This window comes from Empidonax traillii, unplaced genomic scaffold, assembly GCF_003031625.1.
Source record: "Empidonax traillii isolate 1590-97213 ecotype Southwest subspecies unplaced genomic scaffold, ASM303162v1 scaffold698:size334810, whole genome shotgun sequence".
In the NCBI taxonomy this organism is placed as follows: Eukaryota; Metazoa; Chordata; class Aves; order Passeriformes; family Tyrannidae; genus Empidonax; species Empidonax traillii.
In genome coordinates this window covers 238931-264495 of record NW_020955891.1, presented here as the reverse complement: position 1 = coordinate 264495, position 25565 = coordinate 238931, and the positions used below count along the sequence as shown (strand labels likewise).

Below are 25565 nucleotides of genomic sequence, written 5' to 3'. Positions count from 1 at the left end.
GGAGAAAAATCAATAAAAATCAGAAAGAGTGAGAGAGACACTATCTTAGGGTACTGGAATACCATTCATCCATTTATTTCATCCAATCTATGGATCAGAAGATCACTTGGAAGCCAATCTTTGCATTTCACAGCCCTGAAGAGTTTTTCTGGGTCAGCTGCCGTTTGCGTGTTGCATACCTTCTCGCGGGAAGGAAAATCTTCTCCCAAAACACAATCTCAAGGTAGACCCCAGCTGTTTGCAAGCAGGGCCTACATGAGGCATGCCAGTGAACTGCTGTAGCTGCTAGACTGGAGACACATTTCATGGAGATGGACTTTCATGCTGGCAGTTGCAGTGTTTGCCTCGGCATTGGGAAGGCTTGGAAGATTAAGGGGAACATTTCTGATTATAGATTACAGCTGTGGAGGCATCAAGAAACAGCTGTACTATATGTGACCAGTGTTTCCTTTCTTAAATTATTATCAAAATTGTCACAGTGCACTGACTCTTTCCTTGGACAGCTAGGGTTGCTGCCAGTATCTCCTATTCAAAAGAATTTTTGAAGAGGGACTGATGTCGCAAAATGCTTTCTCCTGATCCCAAATGCAGTTCAGTGTGCACTCTTCAGAGCAGCAGAAGTTTTGCATTGTGTTTGATACTGCACAATACCACCTCTGTGCTTTAAGTAAAATAGGGATGGTTTGCATATTTTTTCCAGCTGCATTTTAGGCTTTGGGTATTTTTCATTTTACATAATGTTAACTGGAGGATTAACTGATTCAGGTGACAGCCTCAAAGAACAAACCTAAACAGCCAGTCTCAGGGCCAGCATCAAGAGGCACGTCCCTGCTGCAGCAGCCTTCCTGCTCTGCCCTGGTTATGTATTTTGGGACAAAGGTGGCTGAGCCCTTCCCTTGGCTGTCTGGCAAAACTGCTGTGCAACACCATCACCTCTAGGAGGGTGTGGGAAGGGGGCACCCATCCACTTTGTAGAAGAAAACTGCTTTTGGTTGTTACTTGGCTGATCATCAGTTTTTACATACAGGCACTCTAGTTATGCTGCTCAAGAGAAGCAAACAGGCATCATGCTGTGTCATCTTGCTAGATAAATAGATTTTTGCTGGTTTTGGGGGTGGGGGGGAGTTTTTTTGTTTTGTTTTCTAAATTTATTTTAGTTTGTTCTTTAATATTCATACCCCTCTCAGGGTTATCAGCCAGTTAACATTTTAGTGAAGCATTTGTCAGGTCCAAAGTGTGACATAGTTTGAACTAAATAGCAGAATAGCAACTTGTACCTCCTAATGTGTTCAGATAACCTGCGAAGCTTCAGTAGATTTCATTGTAGATTGGATGTCAGAATCCTAAAGGATTACATCAGAGAGACTCTCAGCATGTTTTTTACTGCTGTCCAGTGCAAACACATTAGCTGTTTTCCACTGGTTCCATCTCTCTTGCACGCAGATTATGCAGCAGTCCATGGCATATGGAGTTGGGGTTTCTTTATGTGTATGCTGTTTAATTTCTTTCGTGTGGTTCTCTAACCACAAGCTGATTCTAAGCCATGGGACCGGGCTGCTTTTCATATGCCTAGCTGTCGAACACTGGATGAGCACAAGCTGGAATCTCATCTCCGTCCATAGAAAGCAGCAGTGTTTGTTGTTGTTCCTGGAGTTTATTTTACAGCTTTGTTAAAGTCCTAGGTTTAGCAATATTCCACAGAATTAACTATGATACAGAGGGTGGAATTGCCTTGCTTGTTTCCACAGCGTATAAACTCACCATTTACCATTAGGGATAGAAACCTGACTGTGAAATCAAAAATTGGGAGCAAAGACATTAAATTCTCAGTACAACTTCAGGATCTTTAGCCGTATCGACACCTTCTGTTTTCATGATCTGCATGTATGAATATATATTTTTATTAAATTGTCGTTGTCTCTCTGTTGCTAATGTTCGCTCTATGTAGGTGTTAAGTGGGGATCAGAACAATTGCAAAATGCTCAGGCTCTGCTGGTCTTACACATCTTATTGTCAGTGGCCATTTGAGTGTATGTGCCAGTGAGTTTTTGTAAGCATCCCTGGGCTTTTTGCGTGGGCCTCATAAATAATACTGCAGGTTAAAAGTTACTGCTAAATAATAAAAAATGCAATTAATTACCATAGTTATAGGTCATCCAACCAAGTAAGAAATTGAAAAATAAAATGCTAGGTTATAAACCATCAAATTTTAGTGAATTCCTTCTTATGTTGCTAAAATTATTCGTAGAAATGGAAAGGACTGAGAGGAAAGTATCAAATTAGAATACAATTTGTGTTTAAAATGAGTTTGAAAATGTTTTCCACTTTCACTTACTACTTCTATTTTTATTTTTTTTTAAACTTTGCTTCATAGAAATTGAAAGATCAGTTTTTGTTTCAAAGTTGCTCTTCAAAATAGGGAAGAAGTAGAATAAAATTCAGCTGTAGCCTTAAGCCTTCATGATGATAAGATGCAGTCATGTTATCTGTTTGACATGTTTATCATCCAGTAGAAATTTTGGTGATTGCTACAGTGGTCAGAGGAGGGGGGAAAAACTGAACTGTATTTAGAATCTTTCATATATTCTTCACTGAAACTTCGTATGGCTTTGTGAACCAGAAAAGTGTTCCATTAAAAACAGATGTTCGCTATGCTACCCCTGAGGGGGTAGCTTGAGAAGATGAAGGCAGGCAGTGATTATTGCTCTTTTGCTTGCTTTTTTGTTTAGTGGAAGTGATACTCATTGGAATTCTCCTCTCTCTAGGTGGTTTGTTTTGGATGCGGAAACGAGGGATCTGGTTTCGATACACACTGATGGCAACGAACAGCTTTCAGTGATGCGCTACTCAGTAGGTAGGCAGACTTGTACAGGGAGAACAATTCTGATAAATCACATATGTGTTCTGTTAAATGGTGTTAAACTAGTTCCCAGCAACTAGAAGAGGTGCAGCTTTGAAAAGATCATTTTCGATACTTAATATATAACTGTATTTTGCTTACAGATTTGTTTGCGTGTGCTAAATCTTGGAGTTCTGTAACTGCAAAAGTTACCATGGCCTTTTGCAGCCTTTCCTTCATGTTACACTGTGGTGTCATAATAAGTGTTAGCTTTGCTACAAGAAAAAATAAAAGTTCTCAACTAAATAGTTGACAGGTTAACAGCAAAGTCTGTAAAAAGCTTAATATTTTGGTGATATTTTAATATACTTCTTAGTTTTCAGGTTTATTAATGCAAAAAACTAAGCTTATGTCTGTCTGACAGTCAGAGCTACTTGTCAAGTATTTGCTAAGGGATTATGTGTAGTCAAAGCCAGTACTGAGTCTCCTCTTCAGGCGTGACATGAAAAATCATCAGAGGCTGACTCCTCTCTCTGTTAAAACAGGATGGAAGAACACCCTTGTAAATCTTTCTCTTGTTTGTTTTTGGCTAACATGGAATGTCAGTGAGCAAAACTTTCCTCTGCTGCTGCTGCTGCATGTGCCAAGCACAGCAATTTATTTTAAATCACTGATGTTCGTTGACACTAGAGGTGTTTGATCATGATTCATGGCAGCTTTTGTCCACGTACATTTTTTAAATTATGACAGTGTAGATCAGAAAACTGCTTAAAACATTTGAATGTTCCACTTCTTTAGACATTATTTAGTGATGATTTATATGCAGTCCACACCTCCAAAGTCAAGGTGTCCATAGAGTAAACACTGTTCTGCATTTTTATGATGCAGAAAATTCAAATCTGCATGCTGACAGCAGCTTTCAGAAATCCAGTGCAGTCTGAGGATTTATATCCTGACCATTGGACACTGACTCTAAAAAAAAGCAGAAATTAATCAACTTGCCCAGAAACCATGCCCAAAAAGTAAACAGATACTGACTGAAAAACAGCATAATGTAAACAGCTATGAATCCTTCAGTACAATTCATAAGCGGTGGGTTAACTGAGACTGTTGTCCTAGCGATAAGTCTGAAATAATTAAAACTCAGAAAACAAACATTCTATTAATTTATATCAAATATTCTGTGTTGTAGATGGCACCTTACTTGCAGTTGGATCCCATGACAACTTCATTTACCTCTACGTAGTATCTGAAAATGGAAGAAAGTATAGCAGATATGGAAAATGCAATGTAAGTTTTGGAGCACATATAATCATCAGTTCTTGCATTTTGATGTTATACATATACTATGATGGTTAAGCAATGAAACCCTTTCCAGATTGATGCTTTTCCCTTTTGGTTAATTGTTTGACAGGGATTTTTCCAACATTTGATTGATTTGAAACTTCAGTCCGATGGGTACCACAACTCTTGGTGTTCAGTGATCACTTTTGCATCAAATATGACTGATTTATCAGACTATTGCCTGTTTCTCTGAAACAGGAGATTAGCAGTAAGGTGGAGAAATGCCTTGTACCTATATGCTGAAATTCTTTCAAGAAAAATATTACATCTGTTTGGGGGTATTTTCTCCCTATTGGTAAAGTACTCCTTGAACCAACATATTATTAGGTAGTGGAATTCCATTAGAACATGTACTTTTGGAGGTTGCAAATGTACACTGTTTTCAGCTGTAATTGTTATTACAAAACTTGACATTGAAGTTCAAGTTCAAAATTTAATTACCCTGAATGGCCCAGGGTAAATTGGTCTAAGTGTAGCACAAGTAATGGAGTTTATATTAGTTATTACACTTAGATGAAGTTGTCCCAGTGCTAAAATAACCCACTTTTTTTTCCTTAAGCATTTGGTTATCTGACATTCTGGCCTAAAGTTCAGCTATCTCTTTAGGTTAGTGGAAATATTTACGTAAAGAACACGTGAAACTTAATGGAATTCGCAAATTACACCGTAAGAATAGGTTCAAGTTTGAAATGTGACACATGCTGCTAGCGCATGCGGGTCCAGAACAACCTGTGTGCAGCTGCTGTGGGAGGCACAGGGCTGTCAGGGCAATCAGCAGCAGTTTGGGGTTTGCCCCATTCCTTCAGTGTGCAGGCTGGCAGGGTGGGCTCAGCGCTGGCGTGGAATGCAGCTGGGAGGGAAGGCTGGTGGGTGTGCTGGGGACTCCTCGATGTCAGGATTGTGGTGTGGAGTGAGCCAGGGCATGATGCAGCCCCTGAGCAGGGTGATGATGGGGTTAGCCAATAGCACAGTGGTTGTGAGATGAGAAATTGGATCTGCCCCAGGAGCTCAGGCAGTGGGGAAAGGGCCAAGCCTACAGGGAGCTTAGACCAGGGTCCCAATGGCTAGTGCGGATGGCAATGGATGACTGCACCTCAGTACAATATTCCACCTCATCACTTATTTTTTTAACCATAGAATATAAAATATCTTGGAGATGGCTAATCTTAACATACATAATATTTAGCTTACTATGTACTTCAAGGTCTCTGTGAGCTCTTTGAGGATGCATGAGCATTTATTTCTGTATACTGTATGTATTATGTATCAAGAGAGACCATATTGTAACTTAAACTATCATCTGTATGTTCCTATGCCTTGGCAGGAAAGGGGTTTATTAAAATTGGGGTGGGAGAATTGAGCATTGTTCTACTCAGGCAGAAGTGTTAAGGCTTCAAAGGAGATTTCTATTATCCCATGTTTTCATCGTCTGAGTGACTGCATGTAGAAGACAAAACTGGCAAGCTGGTTTCTGTCGGGACTGAACTTCCCCAACCCTTCCAGAAGGCAGAACAACCCTGTGCAGAAGGCAGTGACATGTAACTGTGAGGCTGCTGATCCGATTTCACGCACCCTGCACCTCCCCTCTGCTTCCTGCCAGCACGCTGGCGGGTCCATACCAGTTTGATGCTAAGCAGGGAGACACCCAGGCATGCTCAGGACCCGGAGCGCTCTCCTGGCACTGCATCCTTCTGGCATTCTGTCATTCAGTAGCCTTGCGGGTGACCTCCAAGTAGTATGACTCAGTCCTCCTGGTAGTCAACTTCTGGTTGTTTCTTCCAACTTGAGTGCATTATTCAAATACTTTCTGAAGGATTTTATCTGCGGAAGCGGCATTAGCTTGTGCATGAGGGCTGTATGCCCACTGTTACATTTAAATCCCCTCTCAGTCACAACCGGGCATTCTGCTGCTGCTAGTGAGGCAAGTCTGCGACCTGTGGGCCTGTTTCCACAGTGAGGGATAGTGCTGGCTGGGATCAGAGTTTCAGATGAGCCTAAACAACCGTTTTGACTAGTGCAGCTGTTTTTTGAGGGCTCCAGCTATGCGGTCAGCAATTTGAAGGTATGGGCTGGGGTATGAACTTCCAGCATGTCAGCAGTTCCGGGGTGGCTCGTGCTGTCTCTGTTTGCCTTACATCCGAGATAATTTAGCAAAAGAGGAGCAAATGCTGTGCATTAATCAAGAGGGCTGTGGGGTGAAAGCCACACAGGCAGCCACACCGAAGTGTTTAATGCACTGGACTTGACCTGAAATGATTTATGTGCCTTTACTGTAGGCTGTGGGCATTTTGAACCTTGCATCACTCAAGTCTGAAACAGATAAACATTGCAAATGAAGGAGAGGGTTTCCATTTAGGCAGGTAGTTTTATTAGCCAGTGAGTCATTACATTCATTGTATATAAAGGTACAGAAAAGGAGAGAGTAAAATGTTGCCTTATCAGTGGGCAGCTACCAAAGAAAGATTTTAATAGAAAACAGGATCCTCCCATTGAAAATATGATAACAATGTTATGTTCCAGTTCATCATTTGGTGATCGCCTGAAGGGATTTTGCAGCCTTGAGCCCCCTGGCCAATTGCTTTGTTGCTTCCCCTGCAGCCCCCAGGAATTTTAACAGCTGCCAAATGTCTGGCAGGATTTAGTAAATGACTGACCAGTTCTTTTCCATGTTGGAATTCGATTGCAAATTCGAAGACTTGGAAAATAAGGGGAGGGGGGAGAAAAAATCCTAGCCAATTGTGCACTTTTTTTTTTGTTTAATACCACATTTGCATGTCAGTATCATAAATCTCACCCATGACTGCAAAGCAGTTATGTCAATACACAGTTCCTCTGCTTGAGGGAGAGACTAGTTCATAAGTAAATAAATCATAAAGGCTAGCTTTTCTCCTAAATGTTTTTGCATTCTCTCACAGAGGACCTGGGAACAGGGAGACAGGACATGGGTGTATTTCTACATGTAATTCTGGAAGCAGTCGATGTTTGTGTGGAAGCAGTTGGCGTGGTGGGTGACGTGGCAGCCCGTGCAGTGCTTCTGCATGGCCCTGATGTGGCCAGTGCAGGCTGGGCCATGAGACCTCGGGGGAAGCTGAGGGACACCACCTTCATAATGCCCACTGAGAGAGGGAGATAAATTGACTTGAATCAGTCAAGAAAATGCTGTTTTGTTGCCAGGCAGAGTGACTAGGAAGGGGAGAAAATAGATGGACTTACAAGGGGAAGAGGAGCAGTGAGAAGAAATGGAAGGGTGCAGGAAGAAAAGAGTGACGTGGATGTAACTTTTATTAATTTCCTACCCTTTCCTCTACAGAGAAATAAATTATTCCTACCTTATAAAAATTTATGTCTTTTCTGGAGCCTTTCATACCTTTATTATTATTATTGTTGTTGTTGTTGTTATTTTTATTATTATTTCCATCAAAAAAGTTTGTGCACAGGAAAAATATTCTGACCAGCTGCATTTATCTTCTCCCTCAAAACTCCAGACATGTGTTTAGCCCTCAGTGAGCTCTTGATGGTGATAACTAAGTAACTAGACCAGAGGGGTTTGATTATTAATATAGATGACCCTGTGCCTATAGGGAAGACACCTTTCAGAGCTGGCACTAAACACGTGTGCAGTGTAAGAAGCACAGCAGAAACTTTCAAAAAGCTTGGAAGACTATTCTTGTAACACCAGGCCATGATCTTGTACTGTTACATTGTGGTTGTTAACCGAGGTATCCTGGGTTTTTAGGGTAAGCAAAGGTTATTTGCATATGTGTGCATTTAATGGACATTATTTTAAACTTGGATAGAGAAATAAGTTTCTCTATCCAAGGCGGAGAAATAAGAGTTCTGTCATTTTTTTGTTGGGACCTAAAAATGATCCCGTGCAAGTTACTTGCTTTTCTAAATTAGTAGCAACATGTATGTTCCTAATTCATGTATAAATTCAAGTTCATCCATATTTTAGCATCATGGATGTTGGAGTAAATCATTCTGGGGTCCAAAAGGGACACGATTTACAAGGGAAGAGTGGGAGAGGCACGATGCCCAGCCTGCATTCATTTAGCTGTTAGTGAGTGTGGCAGTGTGAGTAAGGAAGGAGCCTTTAAAAGAACACAAGTGAATTGCAGCAGACTTGGGGTGGGTGAGAGGTGATTTTTTTTTTTTTTGATGTTAGCTATCCCATCTGTGGGTGCAACTTCTGCTTCACTTTCCACTAAAGTAGGTGTTTCACATTGATGTTACTGTGTTCTTCTCCAGGGACATTCCAGCTATATTACACACCTTGACTGGTCCCCAGACAACAAGTATATAATGTCAAACTCAGGAGACTATGAAATACTATACTGTAAGTATGAAATTAAATAGACTGGAAACAGAAATATGTATTAACTGTCAGAATATTTAGAAAAGTATGTTTGATCAGGGCTGTACAAAATGCTTGCTGACAAAGGGACCAACTTGAACTTGTGTAACCTGATATCTTGATGTTATTCAGAGCTGTGTATTACCTAATGGCAATGCCAAATATAGCTTACTTCTTTACAAGGTCATAAATCAGTTTAATGGCTTAGAATTTACAGAACAAGTGGCACTACGTTTTGATGTTGGCCAAAGTTCTGTAGATTGAAAATAATATATACAGTTGTCTAATTAATATCAACAATACCAGTTATTTTGGGGGAATAAAATTAGTAGGTCTGTGCCACAGTTCCGTTCTGGGGTTTCCAGTTTGAAACTTTATCATGGTATTGAAAACAAAGCAAAGCAATAATGCTACTTTAATGAGTTAGTGGAAATAATGGTTCTGGTTTTGTCTTTTTTTCAATATATGAAAGTATGAATTTAATATATAATGGCTATGTCAGAAGTGCAACTTGGGTAGTGCATATCATTCTGTTTTTAAATTGCTTTTTATATTCTTGTCTTTGTACAACTTTTAACTAGATCCGAGAGGACTGCTGGTTTTTCCCTGTACTGACAAGAATAGCCAGCAATTGAAATATCCGTAACCTTAACATGCTTTTTCTGCCTGTCACACTTACGGTTCAAATCTAGATAGTGCAATCTATCAAAAGGGCATTTTTGGTGCTTTAATTTCATGTATGGGGAAGAAAAGAGCTGTGACCCATTAGCAGTGGCCTAGTGTATTACAAGATGGACAATCTTTCCTTTCCTAGTTAAAAGTTGAAAAGCAGTCTAAGGTTTTTCTGGCAGTAATTGCTCACTGTTGTAAAAACAGAACTTCCTGAATGATTGATTGAATTTTAGCACATCAGTGGAGCTGGTAGGAGGAAGAAATTACTATATTACAGACTTTTATTAAAGCGTTTTATCGAGTTGGTAGCAGGGTACTCAAGCTGTGGGGAGGTTATGCTATCAGAAGAGGGAAATGAGAAGTAAATATGACTCATAATAACCAAGCGAAGCTTCAAGTATCTGGAATTTGATAAAGGTACTGGTCTGTCTTTGCCTCTACAGTGTAATTCCAAATTGGTTTTAAGAAACATTTATTTACTGTATTAGCATCTTCAGAGAGCACATCTGTAAATATAGTTTTACATTGCATAATTCATCATTCACTTTTTTTTACAGGGGACATTCCAAGTGGCTGTAAGCTAATCAGGAATCGTTCTGACTGTAAGGATATAGATTGGACAACATATACTTGTGTGCTAGGCTTCCAGGTGTTTGGTAAGCACTGTTTAACTTGCTTTTAAGCTATTCTTGCTGTGCTTGTGTTTTTGTTTGCTTCAGTTTGTCGTTAGAGGTACGCTGTTAATGATTATTAAGGATGGTGCTGAGATCACAGACCAAAGAGACTGACCACAATATTTGTCTGAAATAAAGAGCACCGGATGTTCTACAGACAGCGTGCAATTGGTTTCTGTTTAGTTCTTGAAGTCTGAGATTTGACTTTTCTGCTGTCATTTTAGGCTACCAGTTTTGGAGGCACCGAAGCAAAAAGCTTATATTTTAAAGTGCTCATATAAGCACATGTGCATTCTCCTTTACTTACCTTGCTTTTGGATAGGAACAAGAAGGTGTAAGTGTAGGTTATAGTTCATAACTTAAAATCATGACAGCACTTTGATACCTGTAGTCAAAGGTGAGTAATAGACTCTGTTTATAAAGAGTAAAAATGCTTTACAGATTAAACAGATTCTTTACCTAGTAGTTTATTTTTAAAATATACAAAACCACTTTACAAAGCTGACGAATCTGCTTTTAATAGTACAATTCAAACTGCTTTTGCTTATGACAGCTCTGTTGTCCATAAATAAGGCACCTCTCTGTGATGGGTTTAAAAGTATGGTTCAACCTCTCAGTGAAGTTGTGTGAGCAGGTTTTTGAATGTCTCTCTTCTTCACTGAGATTAGATACTTGCCTCTGTCCTTCATGCTGGTGGAAATATCAAAAGGAGGTAAATCAGCAAATTATTTAGAGGTGAGGGTTAGGTGCAAGTATTTTCACAGCTACTAGGAGTTCAGCTTTGAATATCGGTTTATATGCAGGATAGAAGAAAATCAAGTGAGTCTGAGTCTGAGTGCTTTCTGTAGCTTCTGACACCTGTCATGCATATTTAAGGGCTGTCATGTCCTTGATGAGCAAGTAGCCTTAAAGGATTAAAGTTGATGTGTGGCCTAACACTGACACTTGTGTGGCATATTGGTTGGGTGGAGGGCATTTGGTGCTTAATAACTAGACATGATTTCCTTTTTGGGTACAAAGATCTGAGACAGAATAGGGAAAATAAAGGGATCAGAGAAGGAAGATGATGAGTTGATAGACTGTATAAATATTTCTGAGTTCTTTGGAGCTTGAGGTAGGTATCAGAAATAAACAGGAGCATGCTCTTTCTGGTGCTGAATAATGTTGCTTAGTGCTAGTTTGATGAAAATATTGCTTTCCATAATCCTGAGAACTGTGAACCAGGTTGTGTACGTGTTTGTTTTTATTCAGTCTGTCTGGGTGAAGTTGGAAGTGGATGGCTGTATCCTCCTGATGTTCTGTGCATGTAGACTTGGGCTAACAAGGAGTTGCACCACAGCAGTCATTTCCTCGCTGTCTTTTCTACTGTGGCTGGAATAATAGTGCAACACAAAAGCATTTTTTAAAATGGAGTATTAGAAGATTCGGGAGATGCTACAGAAAGTGAAAACCAAAACTGTCATGCTAATATAATGTCTTTCTCCAGGAGCAAGGAAAACACTTTTTAAGGACTGCATATTCCTTCTGGAATAGACTTGGAGCTGAAGCATTTTACATTCTATGCAAAGTACCTAAATCTACCAGAAACATGGAGGTAGCAGGCTCTGTTGCTACTGAACTTTTACCATTACGTTTGGTGGTAGAGCAGACAGAATAAGGGGAGTAGCTCTCTGAATCCCAGGGCTTTCCCAGAAGTGTCCCTTACTCCTGACCTAAGGAGGTGATGTGGGAGTGCAGGAAGAGTTTGGTTTCACATTTGGACCATTCACTTTGTCTCCAACAGCTGTTAGAAGCTACAGGTGACTGGGGCCAGGCTGGAGATGAGCAGCTCCCATAATCACTGCTTTAAGAGACCATTTTACTTTTAGTTTTTAAAAAGTGGAGAAGTCTTTTGATCTTGTCTGCATGCCCTTTTGGATTAATACAAACTTTAACCACTCTGGATAAGTTTAAGTAGTCTCAACTTGCACGAAGGCTTCAGTGTGCCAGAGGACCCGGGAATGAAGTAGATAAAGCAGATAATGTGATGGTATTCTGGGACAGAACAGAATATATTTAAACTTCCTAGCCAAGATACATCATGTCCTAATTTTATTCTGTCTACTAGTCTGACACCCTTTACAGAATCTTAAAGTTACGACTCGGTCTCAGACAAAGGCAAGTATTTTCCCATTAAATCAGACAGTGCAGCTAAGCCAACCTTGCAGATATTTGCTAGTCTGGCTTTGACCCGAGGGTCAGCTGACTCAGGGATCCAAGCAAGCCAGAGACTGCTCACTGGCGCTCAGGAGAGAGGGTTAAGTTTATGGGATTTGGGTTTATGGGGTATGTGTTTTACAGTTTAGCTCTGTGGATAGTGTGCCATAGGCTCAGGCATTGCACTGTTGTCAGCAGAAGAAAAAGGATGGAAATGCATGGTTTGGATGAGAATAGCATTTCTCTTTTTGGCAGTTGATGTTACTATTGGCTCAGCAGTATCATCACTCTACACCCCAAGCACTTGAAATCACTCTCTGGGTTACTGCACATTTCCCACACTTTCTTCTGAGCAGATTCTTTTGAGAGGCTTACTGCTGTTTAGAGGGATTTACTGAAACTGAAGTGCTGTTGTCATGCCTCATAATAATATCTTGGGGGAGGAGTGTGTTATTTTTACAGTTATAATGAGAACTAAAAACTCGGTTATAATAATGTCTTGGTTTTTAACTTTTACCTGATGCATTGAAAACAAATCCAGCTGTCTTAGGAAAAAAAGGTGGCCTTATATTTAGAACTGCTAAAGGACTTTGCAGGCACAAAAGATGTTTTATAAGAGATGCAATCTTGAATATTTGTAATTTTAATCTTAAATTAGAAAGAAGAACTTGAAAAGAAGAGGCAGTAGCACAGCTGTTTGTCTCAGTCTGCCTAAGGTGGTAGCTGAAACTTAGGGAAGCTGAAGTTCATTTATTACTCCCACCTGTTTGACTGTATTTTATATATAAAAACCAAAAGAAACGCTAAAATTCGTTCATTCATTCCAGTAGCTCATGTGGAGCTACTTGAAAATTGTTAAATAGTATATATTTTCCAGTTTTATTTCACTGATGTGAGAACACTAAAATGTTTCTGAATACTTTCCTTAGCACTTCATGTCGTTATTTAGTAAATTACCTGCAGTGTATCTTATTGGCATTGTAACAAGTTTAACAAGCTGACTTTGTGTTCTTCTAAGAAAATTAAGTTCTTACTCCACCCACTGAAGAATGGAAAAAACCAACTTTAAAGTTAAACACTGTTTACCTTTTTGGATAAAAGCAAGAATATATAGTGTGGGAGTTTGAAAAAGATAAGGAAATTATGATTTGGCTTTTTGTGCTGTATAAAACAGTAGACACCACATGTTTTTTATTTTCCTGAAGTCAGTGACTGTAAGGGAGGAAGAAGGTATTTTCATATCTGATAATCAGTATACCTCTCAGTCAATCAGACACACAGTTTTTTTGGAGTGGGCGTGAAATTTGAGGAGGGGAAAATTCCTTCTAACTCCTGAACCTAATTAGAAACCCAAGCCTGAGCTTAAAAATATGGTACTTTGGTATCTTATAACCCCTTGCTTACCTTTTATTCAGCTTTCCTTGCAGATGTGAATCGTCTGTTTTGTTATGGGAATCTCTAAGGTCTTTATTTTTTGTTAAAACTAGAGCCTGCCCCATCCCCAATTTGCTGAGTGCTTTTCATCCAGGAAATGTTATTCTTTTGTCTAGACATATCTGTGTCATTCTTTTTGCTTAAAAGCATATTGAATTGTACTTAAGCACTTGACAGCACTTATATCCATGAAACCTGTGCAGGCTGGGTTTCTGTGCAGAGTATCATCAATCAGTTGTCTCCTTTGAATCACACAAATACTAAGATTTAAAATAAAAGGAGCCAAACCAATTGAAATGTAGAAGAAACCAACAAAACCATAATGTACATAATGGATTTGTCCCATGCTTCAGCATCACTGTTGCTTTTAAAATGTCTGTGCATGAATGAAAGTACTGAGTTACCAGTTTTAGCAGCAAACTTAAGATAAGCTTTAAACAAGACTGAGGTTTTGAACAGGAAACGTATGTTAAGCCTGACATGTTATCCTGACTGAGACTGAGGGGTTGGGAGAACAGGGGGTGGAGGAGTGGCATTAGAGTAGCAAAATATTTATGATATTTAATGCAATGCACATTCCATTTTCCATTTGAATTTCTGTCTTACCTTTTGTTAAGCTTGTATTTTCTCACAGCTTTATAGATTTTATTTTTGGTTATGAATTATCTGTTAATTTGTTTCTAAAACTACCGTGGCTGAATATCTGCTGTACTCTTTTCTAGGAGTTTGGCCTGAAGGATCAGATGGAACAGACATAAATGCCCTTGTCAGGTCCCATAACCGAAAAGTGATAGCAGTTGCTGATGATTTTTGTAAGGTCCATCTCTTTCAGTATCCCTGTTCCAAGCCAAAGGTAAGTCTAAACCAGTGTAGTCCATATGCCTGTTTGCATTGTGTGAAGCTTTCCCTGCCAGACACCTGCTTCCAGCGTAGTTGTTTTGGCACCTGGCAGCCACATACCTGATTTATATCCAAGAACCCCTATTAAATTTATATAGAAAATTGAAAGTATAAAATAATACAAATGTAAAACAATATACCTAAAAGTGAAATGGCAATAGTTATCCTTAAATGCTGGAGCATCTGCTTAATGCTTTGTATTTGCTGGCCTCAGTGTTAGGTTTATTACTTTTTGCATACAGATCTACATCTGTCCCAAGTTACAGACCTTAAGAAGAGAGGATGTGTTGCAGCAGAAAACCTAATATAAATACAATCCTTTACTCTTTTGTGAATTTAGATCTCTCTTGAAAGGGCTAAGCAAAAATACTAGTAGTTTTAAATTTCATGTGCTTTTCCGGTCAGCATGTGATTTATCTTTCTGCTTGTTTTCAATAGGCTCCAAGTCACAAATACAGTGCTCACAGTAGTCATGTGACAAATGTCAGCTTCACTCATAGCGATGGTCACTTGATTTCAACTGGAGGGAAAGACATGAGTATTATTCAATGGAAACTTGTGGAGAAGGTAACTCTGCCACAAAATGACATTGTCATAGATATTGGTGCAACCAAAGTGCCCGTCCCTGCCAGTGAAAATGCTGTGCAGTCTCCTGCACATCTCCCACAGCCTTTTAATGAAACGAACCAAAATGAAAGTGTAACTGGCAGCTCTCCGGCTTCTTTGGAGAGCAACTTGGAGCAGTCTGCGGAGGCCAGCGAAGAGCAGAGTGAGGAGCAAAGCGAGGGGAGCAGCCTGGATCCCGCTGAGCCGAGCTATGAGGAGCCCTCCAACGAGCTGAGCGAGGAGCACAGCGAATCCACAGTCACTGAAGAGCAGCAGGATAACTCACCAGTGTCTTAATGCTCCCAGCTCAGATGGTTGTTATTTTCCCTTGGTGTGCGTGCTTTCGTTACAGGGTGAGGGTTCAAATAGGGAAGACTAGCTGAGATTCATGACCACTCCAGATTTTGAGTTTCAGTGAGATTTTTAGTCTGAGCTTCAGTTCAATGTGTGGAACCATCCCAAGGGCCTGGCTTGATGGTCTCTGTCAAGATCTGGTCACAGTTAGTAGTGGACATTATCGTAGATCCATTTCAGTTCTGAAATTGCTGTCAGGAAGTAGCATGAAATACATACTGGAAAAAAAGGTTAGCTCTGAGAATTAGCTGGAGTAGACCACCTTAACTGTGTGAAAGTGCTTTCTAAAAGAACTAAGCTTATGGGAAGTGCTGAGCTGTTCCAGCTGGGGAGTACTGTTCTGCTTTTTCCAGGTGCAAAGACAAACAGAATGAAACAAACAACCAAAAAGCTCTTTGTGGGGCTGTTTTCCTTTGTTTTTTCTTAACGAGAAAAATAGAGGAAAAATAATGTAACAATGCCACGTGTATGGCAATGCCTTCTTGATCTAATACATATGCAATTTTCTAACACTACTAATTCTTTGTGGAGTCTGAATGTGTTTGTAGTTGGTCTGCCCTGGGTGCTGCTAGTTCTAAGGCAAATCCTGTCAAGGAACGGTATCAGCTGTTCCATTTTCACAGACTATTTAACAGCAGACTAGCCAAATACTGGCGTGTTTCACTTTTCATGACCTGAAAGTTGATTTAAACTATAGGTTGTAATTGTCTTTTCAAAGAATTGCTTGCCTAGAGAGTTTGAAACGAGAGAATCTTTACAGTGACTTTGATGTGAGCAGCAGAGGAAGTATGACAAGAACACAGAAATCAGATGGGCTCCAGAGTTAAACTTTAAGCCTTCAAGCAAAACTTGCTCCATCCCTAGTAGGAGAAATATAAATACAGTTAAATTATTAAATTGGTGCTTAGGATTAGTATATTAAGTTGATAATTTTTTTCTTCTGAGTTTTTAGAGGTAACTCTAAGAATCATTTAACTGCAATCTGTACTTTTTATTTTTTCCCCTGGCTCCCTTAGCAGTTGTGATATAAGCATACAGTAATTTAGATGATGATGATGTGATTTTTTTTTTTTTTTCCCTCTAGACTTGCTGATCTATTATTTTTGTGATTTTTTTATTTCCACCCCACCCCTCCCTGGGTTGCTCTAAGCCATGCAGCTCTCATGTGGCTATACCTGGCCAGTTACGGGATATCTTGGCATTTGTTATGCATTTGGAAAGTACTTTTTTTTTTTTACGAAGTTTGTCAGATAGCTACATTTTTTTCTTAAGTGCATACATTTCCTACTTTAAAAAAGATACAGATTTACTGGCAGATATCCATTTCCTATGTACTTGTTTATATTTTGATTACATAGAATTTTCTTTTCTAACTTGCTGCATTGTGCTGGTATTTTAGTTCTTAGTTAGAATATCATGTTTAGAAACTTTGGATGAGTTCATAAGTCTTAATTGTGCAAGCGTTTACGTGATTGTGCCATTCCAAAGTGCATCAAAACTGTCATTCCCTTACTAGTATCTTCTCAGGAGAAATGCTACAGATCAGGTATTTAGTCATCATTTGGAAAGAAAAAAAACAAATGGACTCCCAAAGGACATTTAGAACATTTATATATAAAATATATAAATATATATATACACACATATATATATATAAAAAAAAATATCCTCTTGTTTACAACAGTTCCAGAGAACCTCAAAGTAGTTCCCTTCAGATGGAGGGGGATATGGATTCCAAGCAACCCATCTGTTTAAACTGTGCTCTGTACATAGAGTTTTACTGGAGAGCTCTAGTATGCCTGACTTGCAAATTTGCCAAATAGCAGTGGAAGATAAAGGTCAGCTCATCAAAGTTCTTGGTTACAAATGAGGAATATGCTGTAGGTTTAGAAAATAATCTTAGTAAAGGAGAAAGGATTGTAGAGCTAATGAGGCACAGAGAGCTCTCTGTCACTTTTATGAACTCCACATTAAGCAACACATTTCTGTTTGGAACATCTGTCACCTGGGGTTGCCATGTAAAGTGAGAGTTATAGTTGTGATATTCTTGTGTTTGTAGTTCTGAAGACTCTACTAATATGCAAAAAGCCTTACAGCTTTCAATTGCTGGCAACTACTGTTTAACAATGAAATCTGTGATAATGGATGGAAATGGGTGGGATTATGTAACTGTAGATGTTTTAGAAAAATAATTGTGAATGAATTATGATTAAGAGTGTTTCATGTGAAGATGTTTGAGCCATTTCTATCTATCATGCATTCCTGTCTCAAGGCAGAAAACTTTGAAGATTAAAAAAAAATAAAATAATCAAAATAAAATATTGCAGTGTCTTTCTCCATATCTGTTCTGGTTGTTTCTGTTATAAAGTGGATGCTGCCATCACAGTTGCAGGGTCTGTGATTTTGGAAGAACCCTTTAACGTGTGCTTTTTTGATAACCTCCCAAGCTGCCTAAAAATAAGTTAGTTCAGCATCATTAATAGTGCTGGCACTCCCAAACATTGCTCTTTTTTACTTCTCAAAAGTTTTACAACCTTTCTCTTTTCCATTTGTCATTAATCTCCTACTAGCATTGTCTTTCTATAGCTGATTCGTAAGTGGCAGAGTGTTACGAATAGGTTTTTGTCCCGATGCAAAGTGCAGTCTACCTTCCAGGGTTGTGCCCAGAAGCTTTCTTCTGGAAATCATGAGAAAAGTACAAGCTTATTTTACCTATAATGTATTAAATACCACAAGGTTTCCACATTACTGATAGTCTCTGTCCAGCTCCAGATGCAGAAGGTCACAATATGCTGAATATATTCCTTGTGAGAGATTCTGTCTTTTTAAAGGATTTGGATCATTTGCGTTTCTTGCATCTGGTTTCTGGTGGGGTAGAGAGAAAAGAAACCTGCAAGATAGGCAAATACCTTGTGTTTATTCTCACTTAAAGGAAAAGCAAACAAACCATCACTGGAAACCTCAGTGACTCTCCTTTTCCACCAAATTGTCAGGAGAATGCTGCTGTTCCAACATGAGCAGAAAGTAGATGTCCTAAGGTCACGCTGTGCTGTTGCCAGCACACCTGCAGCTGTACAATGCTGTGCTTTTCTAGGCTTTTTCTCTCCAAATCCAGATCAAGTATTTGCTGCCTCTTCAGGGATTCTCAGTAAGGCCTTTCTGAGGAGTGGGTAAGCTGGTCTTCTGTGAGTCCTCGTTTGTGATGCAGGTGGGATAGGGCTTCCAAGTGACCTCTCTCTTATCTGGGACAGCAGCATCTGCTGTCAGCTCATGAAGCTGCAGTGATAGTATTTGTTAACGTGGAGCTGAAGTTCAAGGTGGAAGCTCCACTGAAGGCATTAAATTATAACAGCCTCCCATCTAACACAATCGAAAACTTAAATTCAAAGTCTGTATTAAAATGTTCATATAGTTACATAGTAAAATACCAGAAAGTTATGAAATGCCATGCTTATGGATTCTTGGAGTGGGTGTCCATGTGGGGTGCATATCATGCAAAGTGATCCTGGGTTTGGCATATAAGGGGCACTTTTAAAGATATGACCACATACCCTGGGGTTTTTTTCCCATCTAAGTTGCAGGATAGGTGAGGAACAGACTGGGGATGTGGATTGGTAGTGATGAATCAAGCATTTCTTGGGTTTGATCTTGCTGTAATTCTTATTATAAATAACGAGAAGTAGTTTTTGTGTCTAATGCATGTCAAGTTCCAGCCTCTCATTTTTTTTAATCATCCCTAAAAAAAGTAGATTCAGAATGTCTCTGAAAATAAAGCAAAAATTAAATTTTTATTGTTATACTGTTTGCAGTCTACACAGAAAAATATGCCATATTTGCTACTTTGTGCTTCACCCCATAAGATGTGTTACACCCCCTTATATTTCCTTCAGTTTAGTGCAGTATTTTAGCTGAATGGGAATAAAGTAAATAGAACGTCCTCATGAAATTTAAACGTGGTCAAGCCAAACAAACATAAAATTCTCCTTCCTGCAGCCTCACGCCAATATGATGTTGGCTCCTGGCAATGAAAGGGTTAATATTACATGAGGTGGATTTTACTTGAGCAATATTTGAGCTGCATGTTTGCCTTCTCCTGAACAAGTCCATTGCCTAATCTTTATTTCTGACAGATGTTTTGTGTACTAATGCTTTAATCAACTGAGAATGAAAAACTGCTTACAGTAGGATTATACCATTTAGAAGACCAGCCAATGTACACATTTTAATATATTTAGCGTGCATGGTGTGGTTTTGTGTGCATATACACGTATGCAAACATCAAAGGGATATGGCTGCTCTAGCCCTTTTTTTTGTTTGTTTGTTTGGAAGAGAAAAGTGGATGACTTCAGAGTGAATTAATCAGGTTTAGGAGCACAGGATAAAACGTGTTCCCAGAAGGATGGCAAGGCAAGAGGACTGGGAGAGGAGGTGCAGTGGTGGAATAGTTGTTTTCCCAACCCAGTGTTTACTGCCTTGGTTCCTCATCACACACCCCAGATTTCCCTCTACTGTGTTCTGACTGTAAGTTAAAACCTATAAAAGCTCTCACTTCTGTTGGATGTAGTGGGTGTTTAAAAGGTAGTTTTGAGAAAGCAAGTTTATGGAGATTTTGGCTGTTTTTTATTAGTAACAAACAATTCTAGAAAACAGCTTTCTTCCAAAACGTTCTGCTAAGACACCTGAATCTATAAACAGCCTAAATAATAAAGGGATGTGTAAGTCCTTGTGATTTAAGTGGTGGGTTTTATAGCCCAGTATACTTTTCAGAAGTGGACCTCTGGGCACTTCCCAGCTCTCACCAGCCAAGTGATATCTAGCAGGGCCAGCAAGGTCCTGTTCTGTTCCTCTGTGTGTGTCACATTATTTTTGCTCTCAGATAACCACCACACTTTGTTGGTTCTTTGTAAAAAAACCTACTTTCTTTAAGTTGTTAAAGGCTGTCTGAATTATTATCAGTTATATTGTCCCAGCTTTATTTTTGATAAATGCCTTTAAGTTACTGTTTCTAGAACATGCTTGTGTATGGTGAGTCAAACAAGTGCTCCGGAGAGCTCTTGACATACTCTATTCCCCACTGCGGGATGTTTCAGCAATATGATGTTTCTGTTGTGCATTGCTTGTTTTGCCACTTGACCTTGCTCTGAATCCTCTTGGTCGCACAGCACAAGGCTCTTCATCCTGCATAAGTCTCTGCCCTCCCAGGCTGCAAGCGGGAAGTGACATTTTTCTTTTGGTGCTACTTTAAAATTAATCTTGGCTTCCTTTAAGTATACTGTCTTGCCATTTTGGTTAGTGTCCATGTATATGTGTCTCCCTTTTTTTCCCCCTCCCACAGCTCTATCAGAGATGAGTCCTTGCACTGTCAATAACTTATTCCTTTTAGTCTCTCTTAAGTCCATTCACACATTCAAAGGACCTGTGACTGCATACAGGAAAATCATAGAAAAGTCATAAGGTGTCTGCATCAGACAAGGAGTACAACTTCCAATGCTATCTAGTAGGTAAGTATAAAAATCCCCTAGCATTTAGTGCTCTGTCAATGAGTGTCTCTGGTGCTGGGGAGACACAGACAACAGAACTATGTATGTCCTAGGTAAAAGTCATTTGGAACAAATTTGGTGTTAACTGCTACATCGGGGAGGCCTGGAGGCTCACCTCATAGCTCAGGAAAAACAAAAAAGAAACCCACAAGCAAACAAAAATACAGCTAAAGCTTTTGGGTTTACCGAAGCAGGCAAAAAGTTTTCCATCTGACAGCGAAAGAAGAGGGAGCAAACAGAGTTATGTAGTGTGTGCACAGAGGAGCTCATTGTATGCCAAACTTGCTATTACTACAGTTCTTCTGGTCCAGAGGTGGGTGTGAGCAGCACCCCTGCTATGGGTTGCATCTTTCCTAGTGATGCTGCAGATTTTACCCTGGGCAGACTTTCTGTGAAAAACCTTGTTTGCAGCATCGTGTTGATAAGAATTTTTAGTTGAAGAGCTGGGCAAAAGAGAATTAAGAGTAGAGGGAGCAGTCAACATCTTGTCCCGACACACATGTCCTCCGTTGCTAATGCTAAACAGAGATTTTCCATTACCGTTTAATGTGAAATGGCTATTGTATAGACAGGGCTCTTAAAAGGATCCCATTTGCCCCAAGTTTGGCAAACAGAAAATTAAATGTCAATTGAGCGTGTGAAGCTGGGTTTCTTATGTCAAAAGCTGTAATGCATTTTTTAGATTGATTCACAAATCGGGAGATCTGCAGTTCTGTGGATTTTCTGCCAGCTGTTGAGGGAAACAGATGTGAAGCATTTTAAGCTTTCAAAAAAGCATACCTAGGAGGGATTTTTCAGGACAGATGTCCATTCCACCCTTTGCCAGGACCATATGGATCTGCTTACGTTGTATTTTGTATGTTTGTTCATGAAATCGTTCGTGAAATTTCTGCTTATATTGGAGCATTTTGTATTAGACTCAATAGTTCTCTAGGAGGGAAAAGAAACAACAAACAACCAACCAAAGAAAAACACAAAATAAAACAACAAAACCAAACCAAACTCCTTGAATAATTATCTTCCAAGTTGCTGTCAGAGGCCTTCCTAGTGTTGTGCCTCTGAAACACCTTTTCTTGAGTAGACTTCTTGCTCTGATACGTTTCATTAAATTATATATATTGTTTCAAAATGTTTTTTCCCCTCTTAAGAATAGGATGACATTCCAGGTTATTTCCAGCAATTAAATCAGATTTGCTCTCCCTGACATCAAAGAGGGAAATGGCTATAGCTCACCTAGGACCTGTGTTTTCTGAAATTTCTAACTAAGGCTTCAGCTGTTCAGATGATGTTACTCTGTGCTGATGCTGCAGTTGGAGGCTGCATGGGACTGGCTGTGTCCATGTGCTGGTGCCTGCCCTTTGGGAGTTGGCTGCATGGACTCTTCCACCCATTGCAGCTTGTGGAGCACTGTTAAGGTCACCCTTCTTTGGTGAGCCTTGCTGACTGGCACATCATCATTGCCAACCCGTGTGGTGTTCCTGCAGCAGTTTCACTTCCTTGGATTACTTTCTCTTGGAGTATTTGCAGTTTAGCAGCAGCACGCAGGCAATTGCAATCCATGAATTTCTCTGAAAGAGGGGAAGACGATTTTGTATGCAGCATTCTCGTTTACTGTTTTAATTTTACTTTTTTCCCTTCGTTCTTCCAGAGATTTAGATTTTTTTTGACTGGAAATCAGTGAAGGAACACATTGGCACAAAGGCTGATGCACGTTTGAGTGGAAAGCTTATTCCTAAATTCCTCCCATCTTTTTGGAGCCTGACCAATGTCACAGATTTTACTATCACAGACAGCATGATAGAAATTCTGGTTTAGCTGTGCTGCAAGAAAAGACCGAGGGGAACTACGGCCTGTATCCCATTATTGGGTTCTGAATTCTTGCCAACTATAATAACTCCCGCTGCAAGCACTATCTCCTCAGAATCACCCTTTGGGAACAAATCATAACTCTACAGCAAATAGCAGAAAGGGATTTTGTGCATAGAGGGGAGGGCTGCAGATGGGGAAAGCTGCCATAAATGGCTTACTTGACAGTCCAGCTTTTTGCTGAATTGAAAACTTGTCTCATTGAAAATCATGGGAATTGGTTCACGAGTTTCAGGCTGGCTGCATCTGCATGAAGTTTTGTGTGCAGAGAGCTTGGCCTGAGGGTGCTATGCTCTGTGCACATAGTCTTGCTGCCCATCTGACGTGCCACATTGCTCTAAAATATGTATTTAATGGAATGTACATGAAACAGAGGCAATGAGTATCATGTGTGCAAAGGAATAAGCAGCTTTTAATCAGCCCAATATGCAACTCTTTTGTAACCTTAACCTGATTTGTTTGTTTTCCCTTTGTTCTTCACATTTTCAAAGGCCCTTCATGAGGTTTGTTCCTGGTAGTTCCCAAGGAGTTTCACTTCAGAGTAATTTTCAGGACAGAGTTGCACTTAAATAGCAGCAAAACACACCATTGGGTGATCCAAAATCAGTGTCCTGTGATCCAAAATCAATCCAGCTACAGCTGATGGTTTGATGAAATGTTACAGCAGGGAGACTCCATAGTTTCTGAATATGGTGGTGAAAAAAAGCCAGTCAAAACAGTAGTGCCAACTAAAACCCAAGTGCAGTACAGGCACACCATTTCTACTGCAGGTACGTGAGCATGATGATTAGACTTGTTTTCCTTTAGTTGCTTTGGCTGAGTAATGTTCATACTTGTTTCTCCTTGAGTTGCATGCACCAGACACTGCCCATGTATATACATATATATAAATAATTATGATGACAATTCTTGCCTCCTGACCTGCAGTGCTGCAAATGAACTTGTGGCTTTTTGTTGACAAAAAGGTCCTCCCCTTCTTATCCTGAATATAGGAATTTCACACACGGCAAATTTTAATCTGACACTAACAAATACTCACTTATGGTTACAAACTTAAATTTGAAGTGAAAAGGTGACTCTGAGAGTTGATTATGGGAGGGAAATACATGCTCTCATATGACTGACATAAAAAAAAAGAGGGGATTGCACCACTGAATTTTCTTAATTATAACAGACAAGTGGTTTACAAACACTGGCAGAGGGAGTTGGATTAGTTCAGCAGTGGATGTGTTCTAGGAAATAATCATATGTTTCTTGAGTAATTTGAAAGGAGGGAGAAAGCTGTAAAATAGGATTTGCATGGATGGATCATCCTAGTTCTCTTAGCAAAGGAGTGTCTTCACCAGTACAGTGCAATGCATGCCAGATGGTGGGTTTGAGATTCTCATTCTCTAAACTATAAGAATTTGACCTTTTAAAAAGGTCTTTTATATTTTAGTAGAGAAAAGACAATAGGAAGCATGTTGTACAATGTTTTGTCAAAACCTGTTACAAAGCAGACTTTACTAAGGGCTTTTCCCCACATTCATCCAGGGATATTATTCTATTAAAACAAGAGCTTGTGGGATCAGTATGTAGATACAAGCCCTCTGTTCCTCGGAAATGATACCCTTGCCCTTCCCTACACCCTTTGGGACACTTGGATTTCATTATTTTCTTTCTTTATTCAAGCAGGTTTTGAATCTCTTTCCTCCCTCAGGTATTCTGTCTCTACATTAGCATTTTCCTTACTATACAGAAAATAATAGTGGTTAATTTGAGCACTGCCCTCATTTGTATTGAGGAATCACATATTCAAGCTTAAGCTTTTGAACTTGTTCTTCCAGTTTTCCCCTGAATATCCCAGCTGTGATACAGGCTATACAGGTTACCTTTACCTGTCTGATCCTGGCTGTTCTGTTTTGCAGCAATGGCCAGTCCCGTTTCTCCAGTTGTGCTATAGTGCCCCTAATTCATCTCTGACCACAAGCTCAGCACAGATTAGAGCTGGGTGGGTAACTGGCTGTGTTGCTGTCTGTTTTCACAGAAGGTGAAAATCTGCCCAGGTGGAAAGATGTTCGCACCTCCCAGCTCAGAGACCGATTGTAGAGAATCATCAGGTCCCCGCTGAACTTTCTCTTCTCCAGGCTAAACAACTCCAGTTGCCTCTTCCTGGCAGAGAATAAAAGCCCGTGACACCGATGAGATGCAGGTGTTGGATCCTTGGGTTGCACTTGGCCCTGCCAAGTGTGACTTCTGAGTGTGCAGTGTGCGTGTGAGCCCTTCCACAGTGAGCAGCTGCACCTAGCCGCTATCAGGGAGGCTGAACTCCGCCTCAGAAGTTAAATTCAAACTGATCATCCAGAATATGGAACCAAATGTGTGTATTGGTTTGAAATTTGCTTTATGTAATATGCTTCTAATGAACAAGTTGCTTCCATTCAGCTTTTCCACTGAAGGAAGAAGGTAGACCTTCTACATTAAGTGAGATATCCACAGGTCCATGCACCAGCTCCAACCAAACTGGAGTGTGATGGAGGTGCTGCTGGTTGTGCAGTGGAACCCCAGGAGAGAGGACCGTGCTGGTGCAAGGCTACAGGGGGCAGGAAAGGGTATGTATGAGCTCTGTTTGCTGACATCCCATTTTCTATCAAATGCAAAATCCGGGCACAGACCATCCAAAAGCATGCTTGTCATGGCAGGCTTCCGAACATTAGTTCTGTTTTCTTCTTAATATGATGCACCATTAAAATTTCTAACCAAGGCCGCGTATTAATCCTTTGCTGAACTCTTTTGTTGGGGAGAAA

General features: G+C 39.9%; 1 protein-coding gene across 4 annotated transcripts in view; it reads left to right on the top strand.

The window, feature by feature from the left end:
• Positions 1 to 17692, top strand: part of EML4 (EMAP like 4) — a 70572-nt gene extending 52880 nt beyond the window's left edge. For all 4 annotated transcript variants that reach the window (XM_027899980.1, XM_027899979.1, XM_027899982.1 and 1 more), the window contains 6 exons: positions 2766 to 2854; positions 4032 to 4129; positions 8432 to 8519; positions 9767 to 9865; positions 14236 to 14366; positions 14852 to 17692. In XM_027899980.1, the coding sequence (XP_027755781.1) occupies positions 2766 to 2854; positions 4032 to 4129; positions 8432 to 8519; positions 9767 to 9865; positions 14236 to 14366; positions 14852 to 15316 (970 nt within the window). In that variant the 3' untranslated portion in view covers positions 15317 to 17692. The remainder of the gene's footprint in view (positions 1 to 2765; positions 2855 to 4031; positions 4130 to 8431; positions 8520 to 9766; positions 9866 to 14235; positions 14367 to 14851) is intronic.
• Positions 17693 to 25565: the final 7873 nt, after the last annotated feature.